Source organism: Cucurbita pepo, chromosome 1, assembly GCF_057944985.1.
Source record: "Cucurbita pepo subsp. pepo isolate OVF chromosome 1, ASM5794498v1, whole genome shotgun sequence".
In the NCBI taxonomy this organism is placed as follows: domain Eukaryota; kingdom Viridiplantae; phylum Streptophyta; class Magnoliopsida; order Cucurbitales; family Cucurbitaceae; genus Cucurbita; species Cucurbita pepo.
Genome location: NC_141798.1, coordinates 9,381,381 through 9,403,898, shown reverse-complemented (window position 1 = coordinate 9,403,898; position 22,518 = coordinate 9,381,381). Strand labels below are relative to the sequence as shown.

Sequence of the window (22,518 nt, the reverse complement as noted above, 5' to 3'; positions counted from 1 at the left end):
TTTCAGAAGTAAATGACTCGTACTCCCATTTATGTGATAATAAGAAACAAATATTATAAAATGACCGTAATTTAAGGTTGTCATCCCTACCTAATTACAAATTTGTTTTATTAATTTAAAATCACGTCCACCATTTTTCTCGGTAATTATTTACCGATATTGATCGCTCGAGTCTATATATTACTTTACTTATTTGTTTTCTACACGGTCAACTCCCTTCTTCCTTCAACTAAGCTTTTAAGTCGTTTAAGTAGGTAGGATGGTGTTCAAAAACTCGACGATATGATCAATCCAACCCAATTCGTACGATTTCGTTGAGCTTAGTTCAAATAAATTAAAACTTTATCAATACCGAACACGGGGTAAATTTATATCGAAGATGGAACACTGTTTTGATATGAATTTGCGTTGCGAAAAACAAATGGAGATGAAACTTTCAGTCTTTTTCTGAAACTGTTAAGATATGAACATATTTACAGACAAAACTATTGAACCAAAATATGAAAGCAGTTTCATGCCAACTTGTAAACAACATAAATAATCCATCCAACAAACATGTTCTAAGACGAGGAAGATGAGCTATCATCATCAGACGAACCGTAGCGTTGACTTTCGCACAATCCCGGGAAAATTGATGGAAGACTTTGACTTGAAGGCCCCGTAAATTGTCGAGCCGAACCGACTATTGTTCTTTCGTTGATTCTTCCAACTTCCTTGCATACCTGATCTAAGATGCCAAGAAAATCCTTTACCACCATGAAAATACGCAGCGGTCGAGCTTCTTCTTTCGCTAAGTTTCCATGGAAGTATTCGGTTATTTCCTTGACCATGGAGACGACAATGCGCTCTCGGACTTCTATCCTTGCTACTTCTTCAGCTGCCTTCCCCAAGAACCTGTTCATCGAGGCCGAGAAATTTGACTTACTCCCTCCTTTCGACATCTCTTCATTCAATCTTATGACCTCAGTGATTTTCGTGATCCCTCTAGCGAGTTTCTCTACGTCGTTGCTAAGCACATCGGCATCCATTAATGCAGCTTTTTTCACATTTGAGAGCTCCCTGCTAAGACCCGAAACGACTTGAAGACCAAGCTTTCGAAATTCAACATCATTTGTTAAGGAAGATTGTTGAGTTTTATCAGCATTTGTCGGGTTGTGATCAGAGGTGGAATGTCGATAACCTTCAGCTCTAATAATCTCCTGCACTACGAAATGCAAGAGAGTCGTCTTTCCATCCGTGCCCTTGATATCGACAAGCTTGAGAAGGGTGTCGAGTTTAAAGGCATGAGCATCGCCTCGGTTCGTGCCTACATTCATTCGGTTCCCAGTTTTGAGCACTGCTTCAAGAAGTTTGAGAAACATTCTGCTGTCTTTCAATTCTTTACAAGCAGCCTGTGTAGAACACAAAATATTCTTGCACAATCCATAAATTTGAAAAAACAGAATTTCCAGTAACAAGAAGTTGACTGTAGAAAGGGTAAGAATTACCTCGAGCGTTTCGAAGGACCGATCGAGGTACTCGACCTCAGAATCGAAATTGGCAATGTAAAGCACAGCATCCACCCTTTTGAATGCAAAAGGTACATCAAGAACTACTTTGAGGAATTTCTCAGCTGGGCCAAGTTTAAAAGGCGAATCGTCTTTGTATTCTCTTAATTTACGTTCCTCGTCATCCGTTGGCGCCATTTTCAGTAAGCTTTCGAGCAGTTCGGTACCCAAAGTATCTGAATTCCCTGTATGAACATAGCAAAATAATTGAAACAAACAGGGTTTGGCACATGCAATGCCTACAAAACCAGGAATAATGACACCTGAATCAATGTAGACTAACTATAGTTTACATGTGCCAACATGGGAAAACTCCTAATTCATTTGATCACGGTACAAAAGTGAGATCCCACATCGGTCGTTGAAGAGAAGAACGAAGCATTTCTTACAAGGGTGGAGAAACCTCTCCCTAGTAGACGCGTTTTAAAATCTTGAGGGAAAGCCCAGAAGGGAAAGCTCAAAGAGGACAAGCGATGAGTTTAGGCCGAGAAGAGGGGGCGGATTGTGAGGTCCAACATTGGTTGGAGAGGGGAACGAAGCATTACTTACAAGGGTGTAGAAACCTCTACCTAAGTAACGAGCCAAAGTGGATAATATCTGTTAGCGGTGGGCTTAGGCTGTTACAAATGGTATCAGAGCCAGCCACCGAACGGTGCGATGAACTGGTCGGGGTAGAACTTAGACCCTCACTATAGTAGACACGTGAGCTTAGGTTGTTACAATAAAACGATTTCAACAGATTCTAGTATGCAATGAACAGAAGATGTACCAGTTTCATGTATTAAACCAGACTAGTTTGATAAAGTATACCTTCCAAAAGGGCCTCTGAGACTTCTTCAATGGTAACATTAAGTGCCCTCAGCAAAATTGCAATATTCTGAGACTTCTTAGGATCAAGAACACGATTCTCTTGATTCCCTAAAGCCATGTTTTGACGAACACCACCATTTTCTTTGCTGCTTGGATTTGAATTATTGTTATTCGCCATAAAAAGTGATTCAATCATTTCTTCATTCAACCTGCAATCATAGTACAGTTCAAAAGGATGATCCAGAACAACAAAAATATGAATTCAAGAAGCATAATATAAGTTTCTTACTGAAAAGAACTCGATTTGATCTGATCCCACACCATGGCTCGATCGGAGCTCGTTCGAACTTTGTCCCAATGCAATGCCTTCAGTTTCGGCTTCGAATTTTCCTCCGTTCGCTCTGTATCTCCAATGGCGTTTGATTGCTCCTCTGCTGACATATGAGCTATGTTCTGGGAGAGTATAGGTCTTGATGGCACTGTGAGTACGGGTGGACCTGTTAAGAACATGAATAAAAGAATCCTATCAGCTTTTGATTTAGCAATAATTTAATATATTAATGTTGTCTTGTACTAATTATCAACCTAGATTTGGCTCCTTATTGGAAGATTGAGGAATCTCCCAATACATTGGAGGCGGCGGTGGCGGTGGTGGAGGTGGAGGTGGTGGCAGTTTCACCGGAAATGGTTGTTGGTGATCCATTCTATATCCATTAGAGAACTGCCGATGTAGCTCCGACAAATTGAGGTCTCTCGATGGCGAGTTCTTGGTGTTTCCGGAACCTCCCAGTGGCGAAGAAGCAGAGGACAACGACGGTGATGGTGGTACAGGAAGCGTCGGCTGCCGTACAGGAACAGGAAATCTGATAATGGAGTCAGGCGATTTCGAGATTAAGCTGGTGGGGCTGAAGATCAATGGCGGAGAAGGACTATTGGGAACAGAAACAGAGGGTGAACCAGAATTCAAACTCGAATTATAGCTTTTCCTCAAGAAATTATCAGTTTCCACATATTGAAACAATTTCACAGGGCTCAATCTTCTATTACTCCCCATATTCTCCTTCCCGCCGACGGAAGACCCTCTCGGCGAAAAGAACTCTTCGTCCTCACCATCTTCATCATCATCCTTATCATTACCATCTACATTCCTTTGATAATCTTGGGCGAAATTCCGGCGAGGAAGAGGCGGAAGGGGGTTCAACTCCGGGGATCCCATTTTCACCGGAGAAACCGACTCCACAATCCCGCCGGCACCGTCATCCACAGTTCCGGGAGCCTCCTCATCAATCTCTGGAGAAGTAGCCAAAGTCCCAAGATAGAGAAATTTGGAGGTAGTAGTAGAGGAGGTTCTGTGCTTGTGAAGTCCATCGGAAGTGTCGATACCCGGCGGGTAGAGGCGGAGATTATCAGTACCGGAGGCCTTATCAGTAGCAGAGACTTGTGGGTTTCGCTTACGAAAGTAGAAGAACAGAGCAAGGAGAAGAAGAAGAACAGAGAAAGCAAGAGACAGAGAGATAACAATGGCAAAGACGTGGCGGTGGAGGTGGTGGGAAGAAGAAGTAGGCTGAGGGAAGAGAAGAGCAGAAATGTTAGCCGGAAACGTAGGAAGCGCCGTGGAAGGTGGGGTCGGAGGCGGCGGGGGCGAGGAAGGGTAGGAGGGAAAAAAGGGTTTGGGAGGCGAGGAGTAGGAAGTGGAGGAGAAGGGGAGCTTGGGCTGTTGGTGCTGAGGTTGAGGCAAGGGAGAGAGAGAAGGAGGTTGAGTAGGAGGCATTGATGAAGTCCATGGGAAAAAGGGTTGGTGAAGGAGGTGGCGGTGGTGGCGGAGGAGGGGGAGGAAGGTCCGGTGAGATGCGGCGGAGAGGGGAGAAAGAAAGAGAGGAAAGAAGAGGAGAAAGAGGGAAGGGGACGGAAGGGACATTGCAGAGAAGAAGAGAGCAACAATGGCGGATGGAAAGGAAGGGGGTTTAAGTGTGAAATAATAATTGGGGGAGTTGCAGTTTGTTTGGGAGTGGAAAGATTCTGGTAGCAATGATCACAGTGAAGGGGGAAGGAAGCAAGGAGATGACTGATCACTGCTCACTGCTCACTAATGAGCTGGACACACAAAACGCAAACCCCTTTCTTCTTCTTCTTCCTCAGGAGAAACAGGGGAGGGTCGATGGGGTTGCACGCGCGAGGATGGGCGCGTGGATGGTCAACACTGAAGCGCGCCATGATATTGCAGAGGCGGAAATTACGGAAATCGCCCTCTGGGTTTTCACGGTGGCTACAGTGCCTCTGGTGTACCTACTTCTGTAGCGCGCCAACATTCGGAGACTTCACTTTTTATTTTTATTTTTTAATTTTAAAGTTCACAATTAGAAAGGTCTATTAAATGAAAAAAAAAATATATATATATATATATATATAAATAAATTAATTAATTTAGAATTTTTAAAAATTATATTGATTCATTAGGATTTTTTATAATAAAGTTTTTATTAAAAAAATAAAAACTTTTAAATAACTATTTTTAAAAAAGAATAATAAACAAGTTTAATTTAAAGTTGTTTCAATTTGATGCAATACAATTTTTATTTAATTAGTGTTTTAATTTAGTTTTATTTTGTGTTAAATAAAAAAAATTATATAAAATTTATCTGTTGGCAGACGGTGGCGTTGGCGTTATTGAGAAAACTATTCTGGTTTGCTTCCTTTTGTTTATTTGTTTTAATTTCTATTATAGTGGACATGGATACATTGTATTAACCGCTTCTATTAATGAAAATTAAAAAAATAAAAATAAAAATTACTCTTACGAAAACTCTATCCTCCATTTCCCTTTTCCCGTCTACTTTAATACGGAGATATTCACACAATTTACCTCTTATTTTGTTCATCATTGCTACAAAGAATCTCTCTTGACAATATAATCCTGGTCCTAACTCATTTAGCTAATACACAAAAATCTCTCTACCGTCTCTCCTCTCTCATTTTCCATTCAAATGATAATTTTTAATCATCTTGATCTCTAAAATTTCTCCCATTTATTTAAAAAAAATAAATAAAGAAAGGAAAGAAATTTGTACGTTCAAATAAATTTTAAAAAAAGTATGTAAAACACTAATGATTATGTGAGGCATTGAAGAACACGAAAAGAAAAAAGGAGAAAAATATAAAATGTTTTATGGGATTAAAGAAAATGAGTTTTAATTATTTATTATTTTTTGGTTATGACAGGGTGGGGGCCACGTATAATTGACCAAATCATTTTTTTAATTATTATTTTTAAATATATAATTCTCCTTAATTGGAATGTTGGTGGTGGATAGGATACTCTTTCTCAAATATTATTAATATTATTAATTTATTAATTTATTAATTTATTAATTTTGCTTTCCCCCTATATTTATTTTAAATCAATATTTTTTATTTTCTATTTAAATTTTATTATTCCCAAAATTTTGGCTTTTCTCTCATCTTTTCTCTCTCTTTTTTGTTTTGTCTCCCTTCCTTAAATTTTTACTACTTTTTTCTCCAACTTTGTCTCCTCTTTCTCATTCTTCTACTACACTTGGAATATTTTTTTTTTCCAATTTTTTTGGGGACTTTAGATGTCGAATTTCAAGATGAAATACAATAGAGCAATACTAAGAAAAATCTAGAGAACTAAAAGAAAAATATAATAGAAAATTGTTGAAAAGTAAGAGAAAAGTCAAACCAATTCTGGAGGGGTATTTTGGTCATTTCAACTTTCTTTCGTGATTAATGGCATGTAAATGAATTAGTTGATTGATTAGTAGAGAAAAGAAAGAAAGAAAGAAAACAAAGAAGAAAAGGAAAGAAATAGGAAGAGAGAGAAAAGAGAAATTCATTCACGACAGCCTCCTGGATATTTAATCTGGACATTTGAACGGTTCAAATTCATAAAAAAAATCAGGAAGATTGAGAGGTAAGTGATAAGATAAGGAAATCAATACAAGGAGAATAAGATTCGGATTTCCTTGTTGATCGAATATCTCAAGACAAGAACATTGTTTGAGATTCGAATCACTCCACAAGGAAGATCGATCATATCTAGCTTGAATGATTCTTGTTGATCAAATATCTCAAGACAAGAACACTTGCTTGAGATTCGAATCACTCCACAAGCAAGATTGATCATGTCGAGCTTAATGATTCTACATGCAACCTAAATTACATAGAATTGCAAAGAAACTTAGTCATTGGCTAAAGAAAGCACAAATGCTCTTTTTATATATATTTTTCCAAGTCGGCTTACAAATACAATATACATGGCTTTATATAGCCTCAAAATGAAACTATTAAAGGCATTTCAAGAGTTCTAACATTCATACTTAATGCCATAATTAGCCGTAATGTAATTGTAACCTAAAGTAAATAAAAACTCTTAAACTACTTTAATGAAATACAATAACTCTAGATTGTAATCCACCCAAAATTTATCACATGAAACTTCATTCTTCTTCAATGTGGCATGAATTAAAATATTTTTTGATGATTTCAACAATATTTTCTTCACATATTCATTGAAGCATATTGTATGATTGATGTCTCTTGGTTCATATCAGTAAGGGTTTCGAGTTTTTAGTTTCATTTTTTCTTGCACTCATGAGTTTCTTGAGAATTTAGGTTTTGAAATTAGCCTAAAATTATTTAAGAAGTGATTTTGCTCAACTTTTATGAAGGAATTCAGAGGCAAACCTCACGGAGTTATGACGATCCTCAAGAACGGTAAAAAATGAGCAGTTACGTAAAAAAAGATACATAGTCGGAAGAAAGGGGGAAAAAACAAGAAATCCTAAAGTATTCTCAAAAGGGTTCTTGAAACTAAAATGCAACTGACACGTGTCGAGCATCGAGCAGAGGAGCGCAACTAGAAAGGATGAGGACACATGTCAACATAGGATTCCTAGCAGGTGAATGCACGAGATTGAGCCATGTGTCAATATAGTAAAAACCAAGGAAATCAAAACGAAAGCAAGGTCCAAACTCACGTCGTGGGACACAAAGGAGCATAGCCTGCACGACTACCCCTCCCAAACGCGTGTGGATACTCGTGTGTGGGTTGCGCGTGTGGAGGCACGTGAGGCATTTTGAGGTTGGTTTTTTACCTAATTCGACTCTTGTTTGTTCGTTTTTCACCACTATTTTGATATAACCTTATGTTTAACTTGAACTGAGACCTACATAGAAATTTCATAAAATTAGAAGCTCCTAACAAGCGAAAGAGCAAGTTCAGGAATGCACATATTACCCAAGTAAGTAGCCATTGAGGCTTTCTTCAAGAATTACTTGTAAGGATCACTAAGACATACTAGCATGCAAATATGCCTTGTTTTAGGTGGTTAGAATATGCATGATTAGGACTCTGGAAGGGCAATTTAGATGAGAATGATATGTTTGAGGTAAAAAATTTAGCAAAATGCCCCAAAAATGAGATTTTACGATGTTTTAAATGTTTTTTGATGTGTTAAAAAGGAGGATGAGATTTTATGATTTGTGCTCTAAGTGATTGATCGATGTTATCTCCCTATTGAGCTTGCATGAATGTTCAGATAATGTATTTCGTGCTTTAGGTGATTGATAGAATTATCTTCCTAATAAAGCATGCATGAATGTACCAACTTAAGAATAGGGCGCTAAACCAAGGTCAAAGCATTTTCAATAAACCGAGCACTCTAGGATCATGAGTTGTGACCAATGGTCGAGACCATAGTGTACCCAGAAATTTGATTTGCCTCAAGGAGCTAGTCCCGGAAGTCATGGAAATGTGAGTTCGAGGTTTAAACCGTCTTCACGCCCTAAAAATCTAGTAAACCTCCACAACCCCCAAGGAAATTGAGGAGAGGTTATGAGGCCTCTAGAAGCGTGAAAGGTATCACCAGAGTTCGATCCTCCTATTTTCTCTGGTACCTCAATACCACTATTTTGCAACCTAGGTCAAATCGAATAGTGTCCCTGCCAAGCGGTAGGAATCTAAGAACTTCTACTATCGAGCTAGACAAGGTCAAACAGGATGGTGGGTTGTGGCTAATTGAGGAGTTATTAATGTGTACAAGTATGGGTCAAAAGCGATTTTGTAAACCCAATCTAAGAGGGGATGAGGGACTACATAAGTAGTTCAGCTCACATTCAGTCCAGTGTGAAAAAATGGTCAAAGGCTTCCTAAATAGGCTTGTTGCACGATAAACCCACCCTAAGAGGGGTAAGGAATCACATGGGTTGACTGAGTAGCTAGTGGGATGTGGGGACGCTCTTCTAGACGTTGATTGTATGAAAATTCCTATGGAAGGGTCACCTGTTAACCTTAGACATATGTTTTCAGATAGAGATACCATACTCTCTTATGCAAAATGATAGGATAACACTTCAACCCAGGATATCGATCGTTCATTTCTATGGCAATGCAAACTTACCAAGTATGAGAAGAGAAAGATTAGTTCACTCTAAGATTTGATACATTGTCCAATAGATTCACGACACTAGAGCTTGGTGAATAGCTTCTAGGCCTCAATAGGGTATGTGAATTTCGGTCGAGACAAGATAAAAGCAATTAAAATAAATAAAATACAATAAAATTTTGTGCAATTTAAACATAACAACACCACAATTAAAAACAAATCAAAATCTAATACAAGTCGGTATTGTTCAAATCTTTTTACAAACGAAGAATGAGTTTGGGATACAAATTCAAGTAAAACACGAAAAACCCAAAACATAGATGGATTGGCACTTCGAAACGACCCCCTTTGTGACCGCATAGCTCCCAAACGCTCCCCTACCTCGATTGACAGTTAACGAATACCTAAACAAATGTAGAATGAGATGATTATAAAATACTGAATAAGCAACCTACTTGTAAGTTCTATCGCATCCAGTTTGTAGTAAGTTATTACATGCTCTTCTCTAGGTTCTAGGAAGTTCGATCCTAATTCTATAGCTCACTGAGCTTCTAAAAAAACCTCGAAGTTCCAAGTGGTTCTCATGTCCATAATAAACTCTTTTAGAGTCTAGAGGCCATTCACCCATTTTTGGTGCACGTCTATTCGATCGAGTATCTGATATGGAAATCAAACTAAGGGAAAGTATGGAACGGATTACCTTGATGATCAAGATCAAGAGTAAAGAAAACTCGTTTCTAAACTCGTGATTCGAATCACTCCACAACATGTTTGATCAAAATCACTTGAATGACTCTAACATGCAAGTTCTAAACACAAGAATTTGCAAAGAAAGTTTAGCTCTTAACAAAGCTAAAATAGAAATTCTATTCTTAATTTCAAAATCTGATATCTAATCAAACAAAAGAAGGCTTTATAGAGCCTTTACAACCTTAACCCATGTATACATAACTCCCAAATTAAATGGGTAATAAATGAGAAATACCCATAACCTTCGTGTTAAAATGGCTAGTTAATGGTGGAATATAGTAACCTATGTGGGTTACAATACAACCTTTAACTCCTATATTTAAAACTAGCTTAAACATGACTAACAAATCGTTAAACTATAATTAAATAATGCAATTAATGAAATGTGTTTATTAGTCATCCTTGAACCAGTTTCATAAATTCAGTGGAATTCATTAAATGCAACTTAAAGTGCATTTAATTCATCTCTTACTTGAAGCTCAACTTTGCATAACATATAAGAAAGGTCTCCAACGTCTTCTAGAATTTCTTTTGATGAGTTCACCATAGCTTGAATATAACTGTATAAGGTTTGTTGTAGCTTCTTGGCTCTCGTCTTTGTAATTGGACCTTGAAGTATGGAAATTCCTTGGTCGTGATTCATATCAGTATCTTAGCTTAGCTAAAAATTGAAACGAAAAGTGGTAGAAAGCTTAATTTTAAAAAGAAAATGGAAGCCAAAATATTAGAAAAAGGCCTTTAATTATCAATTTAGAAAAGTATTAAACTAAATAATTAGAAAACGTAAAATTAAAAATGTTGATTATCTCACACAAAAAAATTGTTATTACACAATTAATTAACAAAACAAAGCATGGAATGATGTTTTTACCATATTGTTTAATTTAAAGTAATTTTAATTGTGAAAATATTAAAATAATAATAATAATAATAATAATAATAATAATGGGTGGGATGTAAAAGCAATAAATAAATAATGGGAAAAAAAGAAAAAGAAAAAGAAAAATAGGGGTTGGTAAATTGATAAATTGCCATAAATACCGAATTTGTATTGTTTTTATTCAGAATCGCTGCGCTGCAGAAATCAAATCTGAATCACCGACGCCTACGCTCCTTCTCTTCATTCTCTCCTTCAATAACAATATCAAAATATCATTTTTTTTAAATAATTTTTTTCATTTATAATCAAAATTCTAAATTAATAATTTCATTTATTAAAATCATAAATGGATCCTAAACTTCACTCCGAATCTTTATCTGAATCACGAAGATATCATATGTAAAATGTAATTACATGGATAAAATATAATTTTGACCTGACTATAAATAATGAACCACTCATGAATGATTGATTTATTTGTAACAATTGTATCAATAGACACAATTTATCATACCGTGTATGAGAGTGTAACTCTAGGTCTATTATGAAGCAAATTAGCGTTAACAAATAATGATAAATTAATTAATTTTGTGTATTTTATGGAGAAGAAAAATTTGAAGTTTTTAATTAATATTTAATATATATATATATTTTGAAGTTCTCAAATTTTATTTAATATTAAATTAGCATTTAATATATTTAATTGGAAGAGTTGAAATTATTTAATATATTAAATATATTATATATTAAACAAAAAAATATTTATTATATTTAATGCATTAAATATTAAAATATAGTTTATATATATTATACATTAAATAAAAATATATATTTGAAATTTGAACGAGATTTAAATTTATTAAATATATATTAGGATATATTAACTTGAATTAAATTTTAAAATATTAAATATTTAAATATATTATTTAATATTTTTTTTTAAGAGGTCGATAAATAGAACCTTTTAGTTACGCAAAAATTAAGTTATGTTTCACTTTATCCTCTCCCGAGCTTTCTACACCAATCTTTTTTGGGATATTGTTTCGAGAGGCCCACAAGTCTTAACCTTTGAGATATTTTTACTACTCGACATGTGGTTACTACAACCCGATACCATGTTGACTCCACAATGACGACTTAAACGTTACATGAGAACAAATGGAATGTCGTTATCATTTTTTTCTTTATTTATTGTAGAAAATTTATTATTTCTATCCCTATTTTTCAAAGTCCAACAATTTTCTTAAAAAATAATCGTACTTTTTGACCGTTCAAATGTCGAAATATGATCAAACTAATATTAATATATTTGATATATTAAATATAATATAGAAAAAGATATTTATTGTATTCGATGCATTAAATATTAAAATAACTAATATATCTTAAATACATTAAATAAAAGTATATATTTAAAATTTGAATGAGATTCAACTGATACTTTATTATATATATATTTTAGAATATAATTCAGTTAAAATATGTTTATGATTCTGTCACGACTTGATCGTTTAAGTTTTGAAGGAAAGGAGAAAGGAGTTTGAGAGAGAAAATAATCGTTGGAGGACTCCCAATCTTCCCACTTAGAGTCGTTTTTGGTTCAAGCTTCCTTCACAAAACTTACTCAAAATTACGAGGAGACCTGATTTGGACATTTCAGTCGTCCAACACTGTCATGAATCAAGGTAAAACGTGAGGCAAGATTTCTAAGTTTTAGTCTCAATTTTTCTTCAGATCGGTGAGATTCATGTAGAGTTAGATTCTAAAACTTTAATATATTATTCTTGGAAGAATTTCGCACAATTTCCGTAAAGGAAAGTAGAGTTAAATTGGATTGAAGTTAGAGTTCTAACGAGCCTAAAAAATGATGAGTTTTCTAGTTTTAAGCTACCTTTGAACAAGAATAACTTCTTCCATAGTTATTGAAGTTGTATAGGAATAACTTTAATGGAAAGTAGAATTAAAACTCTACAACTTTGATGAAAGAACCAAGTTGATTCAAGTTAGGTAGAATAAGATACCAAAATTCAAAGAAAATATAAAAAAAACACACGAAATCTAAGAGAAATTCTTGAATTCGTGTAGGGCTGAGGAAGAAGAAACACCCGTTAGGTGAGGATATGACCATGTGTTAGTCGCTCATTAGCCACAACATAAGTAAAGATTAAATTTGCATTGAGTTGGGAACAAAGGATCGCCGCTGTGCAAGGATTTGTAGGCGATCGGACTCGAATCACCTTTAACTTGAAACTCCAACCGTGACTCGAACTGTAGACTTAACCCTAACCATAGGCTCGACCCAAATTGGCCCTCCAACCTGCAAGTGTCCTCCCCTACTATGTGTCACGTCATCCTTGTCTAAGGTGTGTTGTCCATGGCTGCATTTCAGTTGCATGCCAAAGCCCTCGTGTTATACTACTTTACTGCTTTCATGATATATAGTTTATTTTTGTATTTTCAAGGAGTATGAAGTTTCGAAAAAAATCATGTCTATACCTGGTAAACTTAAAATGTCTCATACTATACTATAGGTGATGCGACTAGTTGTCTATTTTTCTTACTTGGATGTATATGTTATCAAAGTTGTTTTGTTGTCTTCCTTGCTTGCTAGCTTACAACATTGCTTTCAAGCTCTTTTTAAATTCTCTTTGCCCCATTTTCTAAAACTTTATTCTCAAAGAGGGCCAAAGGCTTGGGTATACGTCGTCTGATCGAAGGCGACACGAACTCGAGTTGGCTAACTCACTCAGTGATGAGAGTGAGTATCGCACAATCGCTTGCAAGCATCCCGTAAAAGTGTGATAGTGACAATTGGTATTAGAGTCAAGTCGGCTCTAAAAGCAATTTAGTAAACATGTCTACGATGAAATAGTTGAATAAGTTCCAATCGACCAACTAGTTGGCATCGAAGAACAAATGCAATACTTGGGAGAAGTCCCTAACAGTATTTTGGTACTTGGACAAGCACGTGAAAGAGCTTGCCCTAAAGACCCACATGGTTGACGCAGGGTGGATAACCTAGAAGAGAAAGCCACAAAGACTGGTGGCCTCGAGGGAGGAGATACCTCAACGGGTTATATTGCCTAAATAGAGGAGCGTGTTGATGGCTTAGACAGCTCCCAAAAAGTGATTGTCTAGATGGTCGTCTAGCTATCTAAAGACATACCCTCGACGTGGTCAAGGGGAAAAATGGATCTGAGCTCCAGATTAAACTTCACCAACATAGTGGTGGTGAAGCAAACTTCTACAGAGGGCAGTTCAATTCAATAAGATCAAGGTTCCGAAACCGAAACCCTTTTGTAGGGTTTTAGACTCCAAGGCACTAGAGAAATTCATCTTCGACCTTGAGCAATACTTTCGGAAAACGAACACGATAAAAGAGGAGGCATAGGTCACCTTGGCCACCATGCATCTATATGAGAATGTTAAACTTTGGTCAAGGTCGATATATATAGATATCAAAGAAGGTTGATGCACAATAGACACTTGGGAGATACTAAAGCAGGAACTCCGATCCCAATACTTCCGAGAAAATGTCAACATCTTGGCCAGGAGAAAACTGAGAGAACTCAGTCACATGAAAAATGTCTGTGATTACGTCAAACGATTTGCTATGCTAATGTTGGACATCCGATATATGTTCGAAAAGGACAAAGTCTTCCACTTCATAGAAGAACTTAAGTGCGGGCAAAGTTCAAATTATACGAATAAAGAGTACAAGATCTCTCCTCGGCCTATGTTATAACTGAACGATTGTTCGACCTGAGTAACGAACAATCCTAAGATGTAAGGTGAAGTCAACCCTCCTCAAAGTGAAGACATTTATAACAATAGACCTAATTCACCTAGAACAAAGGAGGAGATAGATCGAGAACCGGAGGGGAGATCAGAGAGCACCCCAACAAAGGAGCATTATCCTAGGGTGAGGGCCCTACAATAAAAATTACTTCAACTAGCACCTCCCATAAAGTATACCAATATCTCAAGAGAGCGGTCCTTCAAGCCTTCCAAGTTGCATTAGACGCAATCTCAGAGTCAAAACCGGAGGCGGTAGAAACGAAAACATCGTCATCAGAGAGCATAGATAATCCTACAATTTTTTTCCACCCATGTAACGACCCTAAATTTTCTACTTAATGTAAGGTTGCTAGTGTATACATACCATGGACATTAAATGAGAAAATACTTCATTTAAGCTCCTCCATAACATAAACTTTATCTTAAAACACTGTCATGAACTTATGTGACAAAGTCCTTTGAAGTAAAGAAAGTCTTTGATGACCTATAGAATGTCATGTTGGAAAGACCAGTGTTGGAAATTGTCGACATGACAAAGTCCTTCGAAGTCGAGACCAATGCATCGGACTATGCTCTTGGAGGCATTCCATTACAGGATGGACACCCCATTGCATATGAAAGTCAAAAACTAAATGAGACAGAAAGAAGGTATGCTACCGTTGAAAAAGAAATGTTGGTGATGGTTCATTGCTTGTGAGCTTGGAGGCAATACCTTCTCGTGGACAAATTTTTGGTCAAGACAGATATTAGTTGTCTATGCTACTTACTTTTCTGACCAATCCAAGTTATTTTCTAAATATGTGATTTTTAGAGTGATTTTGTATTTTTCTTTAAAATGATAATGTTGACGTGAATGCGCTAAAACTTTTTTTTTTTTTTTTTTTTGAATGATTAAAATATGAGTTGTAGTTACATAAAAGCGTAATATGATTCAACCCGTTCATTATTTGAAAATATCTTTTACTTTCTTTGTAATTTTTATTATGTCATTTCTAACAAGAATGTCAAATCAAATCCACCCTCTCAAAAGCGGAGCATATTTGAATAGGGCATAGCATGTAGAAATACTCCATGAAAGAAACTAAGTAAACTTGATTGTTCTAGAGAGTAAAAATGGCAGTATAATAACAAACATGAATAGCATGTAGAGATATAAAAATTGTTGTTGGTATGATAGTGATACCCGGTGGGAGACACTTGGTGGAACCCTTTGTTTAAATTCAGTTATACTTCACTGTCTTACATGATTAATAGGTCGAATTAGGGTTACCATTAGGTAACCAGAACCATGCCTTGATTCATTAATCATTTTTAGCATCGTTCAACGTCTGTCTCTATTTTGGTTTACTACCTTCCAATTTTCACATTCCAATCATTCCAATACGTATTTGATGCTAAACCATATCATACTTCCATTCATATTACTTTGATTTTCACCACGTCTCCCCAAAGGGTTCACAATGTCGAAGTTTTCAGCACGCAATAATGATAATTAAAAATCACTAATTTTAGAATCCCGTGTTCAAACATTGTAGGAGAGTGAGTTTGAAATGATTAAAATGATTAGTTTAATAATTTAAGATGAATTTAGTAAGTTTTGGTTAGGATTAAGACATAATTATGATATTAATTGTATGGAGAACAATTTATGCAACGTCAGCTTCCCAAAAATATGAAAATATAGGCACCACAGGTTTGAAAAGGAGGGAATTCCTCGTCAATGATTGAGGCAAAACAAAATGTGCATTACAGCGTGACAATGACGTGGCAGTTTTGGCGCTAAGTTAAGAAAAAGGCATTGCATGGCAGTGGGACCCACATTGGTCGTGTTTCAAAATCACGTGACGAGCAAAAGACTTTCAAAATCACTCACTATTGTCTCAAACCACCTAAACCAAACCCTTTTCATATTTAATAATATATATATATTATATATTTTTTAGTCTAGTTTTATTTTATTTTTATAAACTAAATTATGAAAATAAAAATAAATGGTTGAAACTATATTATTATTATTTAGATCTCATGTCATAATCATTTATTTTTTAGGTTTTTTTTTTAATTTTATTTTTGAAATTTAAAATTTTAAACATTGCTTTCATATAAGATTTTCTAATGTTTTCAAAGTTCATGTCAATTTTGAAAATTAGAAAAAGTAGTTGATAAAGATTTTTTTTTTGTTTAAAAAAAATCAAATTGTTATAAAAGGAAGTTTAAATTATTAGTGGAGAATTTTAGGCAATGGGCTAAAGGGTGTAGAGGGATAATAGTCCGAATAGTTTTGCTCTACCAACTGAGCGATACCGGTCATTTTCTTTCCTACACATTAGACGTATTTTCAATATCAGATTTGAGTATTCTATTCCATTACAAAAATCGGGCGTAATCAACTAGACCCCAGTACGGTATTCTTTCGAATATGGAATATGATGCTAACAATAATTGCGGTAATTTACATATGGCACATACGACTTTCTCCTATCAATCAATACTCGATGAAGAAATGGAAATTTTCATATTTTTTTTATGAAAAATGTGGGAAAAAAAAAAAAAAAAGAGAGATCCAGTTTGGAATAAAATTAAGTTATGTTATTTGTTCTCTCTTTCAAAGGAAAGGAAGAGATGAATTGATGTATTTTTTTTTTTTTATTGGATTTGGATCCTTGGGGATTGACGGGGCCGAAGCTGCGTTTTATGTTGCATTACAAAGGGGCTCATTTTAACAAAATACGGGCATTTTTGTCACAACCCAATTTTTGAGTCTTTGGATCTCGGATCTTGACAAAAAGACGAAAACAAAAGCAAATAAAATAAAAAATGGAATACGATAAAATTGTGCGCAATTTAAAATAATCAACACCACAATTATAAACAAATTGAAAATTAATACAATCTTGTGTTGTTCAAGTCTATTACATTCGAGGAATGGGTTTGGGGTACAATTTGAAACAAAACACAAAAGACCCAATATACACAAACAAGATTGACGCCTAAGACGACCCCTTCTGCGACCGTGCAGCTCCCGAACGTTTTTCCACCTTGACTGACAGTTAGTGAGCACTTGAAAAAGAAATGAAAAATTGAATGAGTATAAAAATACTTGTAAGCTCTCACCGCATCTAATTTATAAGTTACCATAGACTTTTCTCTCGGCTCTAAGAAGTTTGGGCCTTCCTGGAAAAGGCTTAAAGTTTCGAACCATTCTCTTATTTGTCAGAAACTTAACGGGAGTCTAGAAGTTGTTCACTGAATTCTAGCACTGCAAATCTATTAGACGACAAATCTCATCTTTGGGTGAACCAACTTGTATGTTCTCATACTTAGTAAGCTTGCATACCCACAACAGTAAATGACCGGTATCCTAGGTTGAAACATGACCTCATCATATCTCATAAGACAATATGATGTCTCTGTCCGAACATATTTGTGAAAGGTTAACTAGCAATCCTTCTAGAGGAATTACCATATAGTCAACATTTGAGGAAGCACTCCTACATACTTGCTAGCTACTTAGTCTATCTATGTGCTCCCTCACCCCCTCTCAAGGCGAGTTTGCAGTGCAACGAGCCTGTTTAGGGAACCACTAACCATTTTAACACACGATAGTGGCACTAATCATGAGCTACACTACTTTTGTAGTTTCTCGTCCCCTCTCAAAACGGGTTGACAAAATCATGGCCTAGGATCTTGACATATCTCTACATACAATAGTAACTCCTCGAGTTGCCACAATGCACTAGTATATTTGATCTTTGTCAAGCTTAACGATACGGGCTCCTAGATACTTACCGTTTGGCAAGGGCATTAGTGGATCTTATCTAGGTCACTGAATAATGCTACTGAGGTACTGGAGTAAGATATGAGGCTGTTGGTCTCTGGTGATATCGTTCATATTGCTAGCGGCTTCATAAACTCTCTTTAATTTCCTTAGGTGTCGTAGAGGTTTAGTAGGTTTCTAGGGCGTCTAAATGGTTTAAATCTCAAACTCACATTTTGAGGACTCTTGGGACTAAATCCTCGGGGCTAATCTAATTATTGAGAGCACTATGATCTCAACCACTGATCATTGCTCACGATCCTAGGGTGCCCGATCTACTAGAAATGCTTTGACCTAGGGTCATGAACGTGACCTAGCTCTATCACCCTATTCTTAATATAGTACATTCATGCATGCTTAATACAAAGATAATCCTATCAATCACCTAAAGAATGTGACACATAATCTAAATATCAATGCAATCTCAATAGGTAGATAACATTCATCAATCACTCGAAGCACATATCACAGTATCTCATCTTCCATTTGACATTTTGATGAATTTTTTACATCATGCAATGCATTATCATCCAAATCTTCCTTCTAAAATCTTAAACAAGCATATTTTAACCATTAAGGCAAGATATTCTCGCATGCTAGTACGTCATAGTAATTCGTATAAGTATTGCTTGAAGAAGATTTGATTGGCTACTTACTTTGGTGACCCGCGTCTTCTTGAACATAATTTTATGTTTGTTAGGAGCTCTGTATTTTCTGAAATTTTTTTGGTAGGTCTTGATAAGTTGAAATAAGGCGATTATAGAAGGTGGTGTGAAGAATAGAAGAATGAGAGCCGAAACGGGCTAAAAATCCCACCTCATGTGCAGATGGAAGACGTTTCATGCACACAACCCAGATGCGAGTATCCATGCGTATCTAGGAAGGGTTGGTGATTCTATCTCTTTTTTTTTTTTTTCTCTTTTATTTTATAGGTGATCAAATTGATATCGTGTTTGAATATGTTCGAGACTAATTCTGGCCTGACTAGCTAAAATTAATTTTCATTTTAAAATAAGGATGGAAATGATTCCCAAGCCATTTTTCCTTTGAAGAAAAGTTATGTAATATCTCTCTAAACTTATCTCATTTCAAGGTTATTTAATTATTGACTTTTTCATCTCATTAAATTTTTATCTCTAGATGTCTTTTTAATTTTACTTTTCTTATAAAAAATTTATCCATTCGGGTCTCGACTAGTTATAGCAAAGTAACTTGATCAATATGAACTATCTAACTCAAATTATAAAAGTTGGGTTGAGTTGAAATTTTTTAGTTTGAGTTGGGTTGAATTTTTTAAAATAAAAAATTTGGGTCGGTTCGCAGATTGACATTTTTTAGTGGAATCAACCTGATCAACTCGAAAGTAAAGTTATAATCGAACTCAATCCTACTCTATTTTTAAAATTATTGTGAAAATTAAGAATATTTAAAGTTTGGAACCTATATTAGTAATGCAATGTGATATGTACATGTTTGATATTTAAGTTTTATGCGATTCTATAACATGATAAGTTGAATTTTTTATAAAAAAAAATCATAATTTTCAGCAAATAAATTAATAGGGAAGCAATAACCCTTTAATCAAATAAATTAACACCTTATTCTACTTGACTTGGATGATACAAATAAGAACTCAATTTCATTTATTAAAAATGTGATTTTTATCCGTTAATTTGTGGGTATTTATAATCTCTCGACTCAAATTGCCATGATTTACCCGTTATTCCCACTATAATTGACAAGTTACTCTCCACTACCCTTCATGTCGAGTGCTATTTATAGCAACCTCATTCATGCTCCATTTCAATCTTGCAAATGTTCACGTTCCAAACTCTAAACGATCCTTCCTCAATCGGGTCAGCTTATTATATATGAAATAGAGTTTGAACCAAGTCTATCCAATTTTGTAGATAAAGAATGAATAATGGTTAAATGTCTCGAGTAATGTAATAGGTTCTTTTGGATCATTCGGACACCATAATCCTTATTAGTTGGGTTGGGTGAGTTATGAACTCTATTCACGTTGCTATCATCACCAACCCAACCAACTCAAAATTTCGAGTTCATCCACTCTCGGCCTCAACTTCTATCTCTAAAATTCTTATTACTCCCTCCATAATTTTTCTCTCTCTAATCATTTTTTTTTACACTAAACTTTAATGTTGTAATTAATGTTGATTGATAAGTTTGTTAGGTTATATCAATTTTAAATCGTTCATATATTTTATTATTCATTCAACACAAAAATATATATATATATATATATAAAAAATTGAACCCTAAAATTGTATCATTGATTCAAGTGTAAGGTTAAGAAGATAATATAAAAATTATGGGTTAAAATTGATAAACTTCTAAAAATTATTTTGAAAAGATCAAGAATTAAAATATTTATAAAATATTAATATTAAAATTAGAAGTAAATAAAGAAATTACCATAACAGCCAAGAAATTTAAAATTGAAATAGATTGGGAATAATTTTGAGATGAAGGAATAAAAATAAAATAAATAAATAAATAGATGAGAGAGGTAATTATAAAGAAATGTAACAATTATTAGCAATTCAAATTTCAAACTTGAATATGCTCTCACGTGCTCAAACTAATAATAAGAAAAGTGAAATCAAAACAAACCCAAAAGTCAAATTTGTAAATCATTTGAAATGAAAAAGGATTCAAATTTTTTTTTTTTTTTTTTTTTTTTTTTTTTTTTGATTTTGGTTGTTCGTTTTTTTATATTTAAAATTATACTTATTCACGTTACATATTAAGTTTATAACTAAAATATCATAAAAATCGAATATCAAACATCCACATGTTGCCGTATATCACTAACATCTGTTTACTAATACAAGATATACTTAATTTTCATAACAATTTTAAGTTTTTATGCTTTGAATTAGATAGTTTGAACGGTTTAGTGGATTAGATCATATGAATACTCTTACGATTTATTATAATTTATTATTATTTCGAGAAAAAGCAATAAAAGATTAGATTATTTTCAAAAAGTAAAAAAAAAAACACGAGTAATGGGAGGATTGATTTGAGTGGATTGCAAAAGCAATAAAAAGAGAGAGGTAAGTTTTTGAAGAACTTTGTCTTTGGTGGTGGAAAGCAGTTGAAAAGGTTTCATAAGGTTTGAAATTCAGTTCACGAAAAGTATTTGAAACTGGTTAGGAGGGTACTAAGCCCAGGGGGTGCTCAAGGGCCAAACCCAGCACACCCATTAGGACCAGCCACTCGAAACGATGAGCAAAGGTCTAATAGATGGCTCAACCGAGAAAAGACATCCATAGGTCAAAGCAAAGATTTCCTGACCGATTGTATTGACTAAGTGGAGAATGGTATAAGTGGTGGAGTCCATTCACATGACGATGTACGAACCTTATCATGGATCCCATAACCCAACCCGACTTGCCAACTAGATTCGTAGATTAATTTTAAACTATCTCATCCAATAGCAATTATAAAAATAAATGTTTTCTATTAAATTATTTAATGATGTAATTTTTACCTAAGTTTTTCGTTCTATTCAAATGCCGGTTGCAATTTTAACATTAAACATTTTTTTTAAAAATGTTGTCATTTATTATTTTTTTTTTTAAAAAATATTCTCATATAAGAGTCGTATGACTTCTCATGTTCTCGCCATCAATGAATATAAAAATACTCCATAATTAAACCTACTTTTAGGCTCTCATCAATACTTTTCGTATTTAATGTTTCTTAAGCTATGACTCAATCAGGGTCCTAGAGTCAACCAATTCCATGACTCGAGTTCTTTGCTAGCCCTCTCAAGCTCTTAAGGTTCATGTACCCTACTTAATCCTATTTCAAGGGCGTAAGTCACCCATTGAAGTGTATTTAGCCTCTCATTTTCTACTCTCCATGATCCATCTAGCCTTCATGCTTCTTGTGAATAAGTCGAGGTGCCCTGTCTTGTCTTAGGTTCTAGGGAAGTCTAATAGATATGGAGGAGTCGCCACTCGCTTATAAGTAACCTATCAGTCTCCCGATATCTCCACACGTGTTTACTATTGAGTACTAGCTAGAAGCTCCTCTAATGGCACCTAATGAGCTTTCTATCCTCATGCCATTTCAGACTCTTAAATAGTACCGACTTCTCATTAAGTACAACTAGAGTTCCCTCGTCGCCCACATTCGTCGCTGCAGTTACTTTGTACAAGACCGCCGCCGCTGCTACTGTTGTTGTTATCATTCAAAAGGAGAAAACCCTAAGTTAAGTTGAAAGTTGACGGGACGACTCCTAAAGTTGAACTACTTTTAGAGAAAGATGGAATCAAACCCAATCTCTACATAAGAGGACGGTGAGTAATAAAGCCCTACGACTTTTAGAACCATGGTATCATATGACTCCAGTAAGAGTTGCATGTTGTCTATATTGGGTAGCCAACCATTAATGATCACATATGGAAATTGCTGTTAATTATTTTTGTGGTAAGGGTTGCACATTGTGTGTATCAAATAATCAATCATTAATGGACTCTA

The 22,518-nt window shown here is 35.0% G+C and overlaps 1 protein-coding gene across 1 annotated transcript; it reads right to left on the bottom strand.

Moving 5' to 3' along the window:
- Positions 1 to 349: 349 nt before the first annotated feature.
- On the bottom strand, positions 350 to 4,459 carry LOC111808428 (formin-like protein 2). Its single transcript, XM_023694387.2, has 5 exons — positions 2,943 to 4,459; positions 2,647 to 2,854; positions 2,358 to 2,566; positions 1,488 to 1,732; positions 350 to 1,391 (listed from the first exon to the last, which is right to left on the bottom strand). Exons 1-5 carry the CDS (start codon positions 4,273 to 4,275, stop codon positions 561 to 563), a joined length of 2,826 nt encoding a protein of 941 aa, XP_023550155.2. The 5' UTR covers positions 4,276 to 4,459; the 3' UTR covers positions 350 to 560.
- Positions 4,460 to 22,518: the final 18,059 nt, after the last annotated feature.

Excerpts from the sequence above, each read along its gene's own strand:
- LOC111808428 (XM_023694387.2), bottom strand. The coding sequence starts at position 4,275 with ATGTCCCTTCCGTCCCCTTCCCTCTTTCTCCTCTTCTTTCCTCTCTTT. Across the intron at positions 2,567-2,646 it reads ATCAAATCGAGTTCTTTTCA|GTTGAATGAAGAAATGATTG; the intron begins GTAAGAAACTTA and ends CTATGATTGCAG. Across the intron at positions 1,733-2,357 it reads CTCAGAGGCCCTTTTGGAAG|GGAATTCAGATACTTTGGGT; the intron begins GTATACTTTATC and ends ATGTTCATACAG.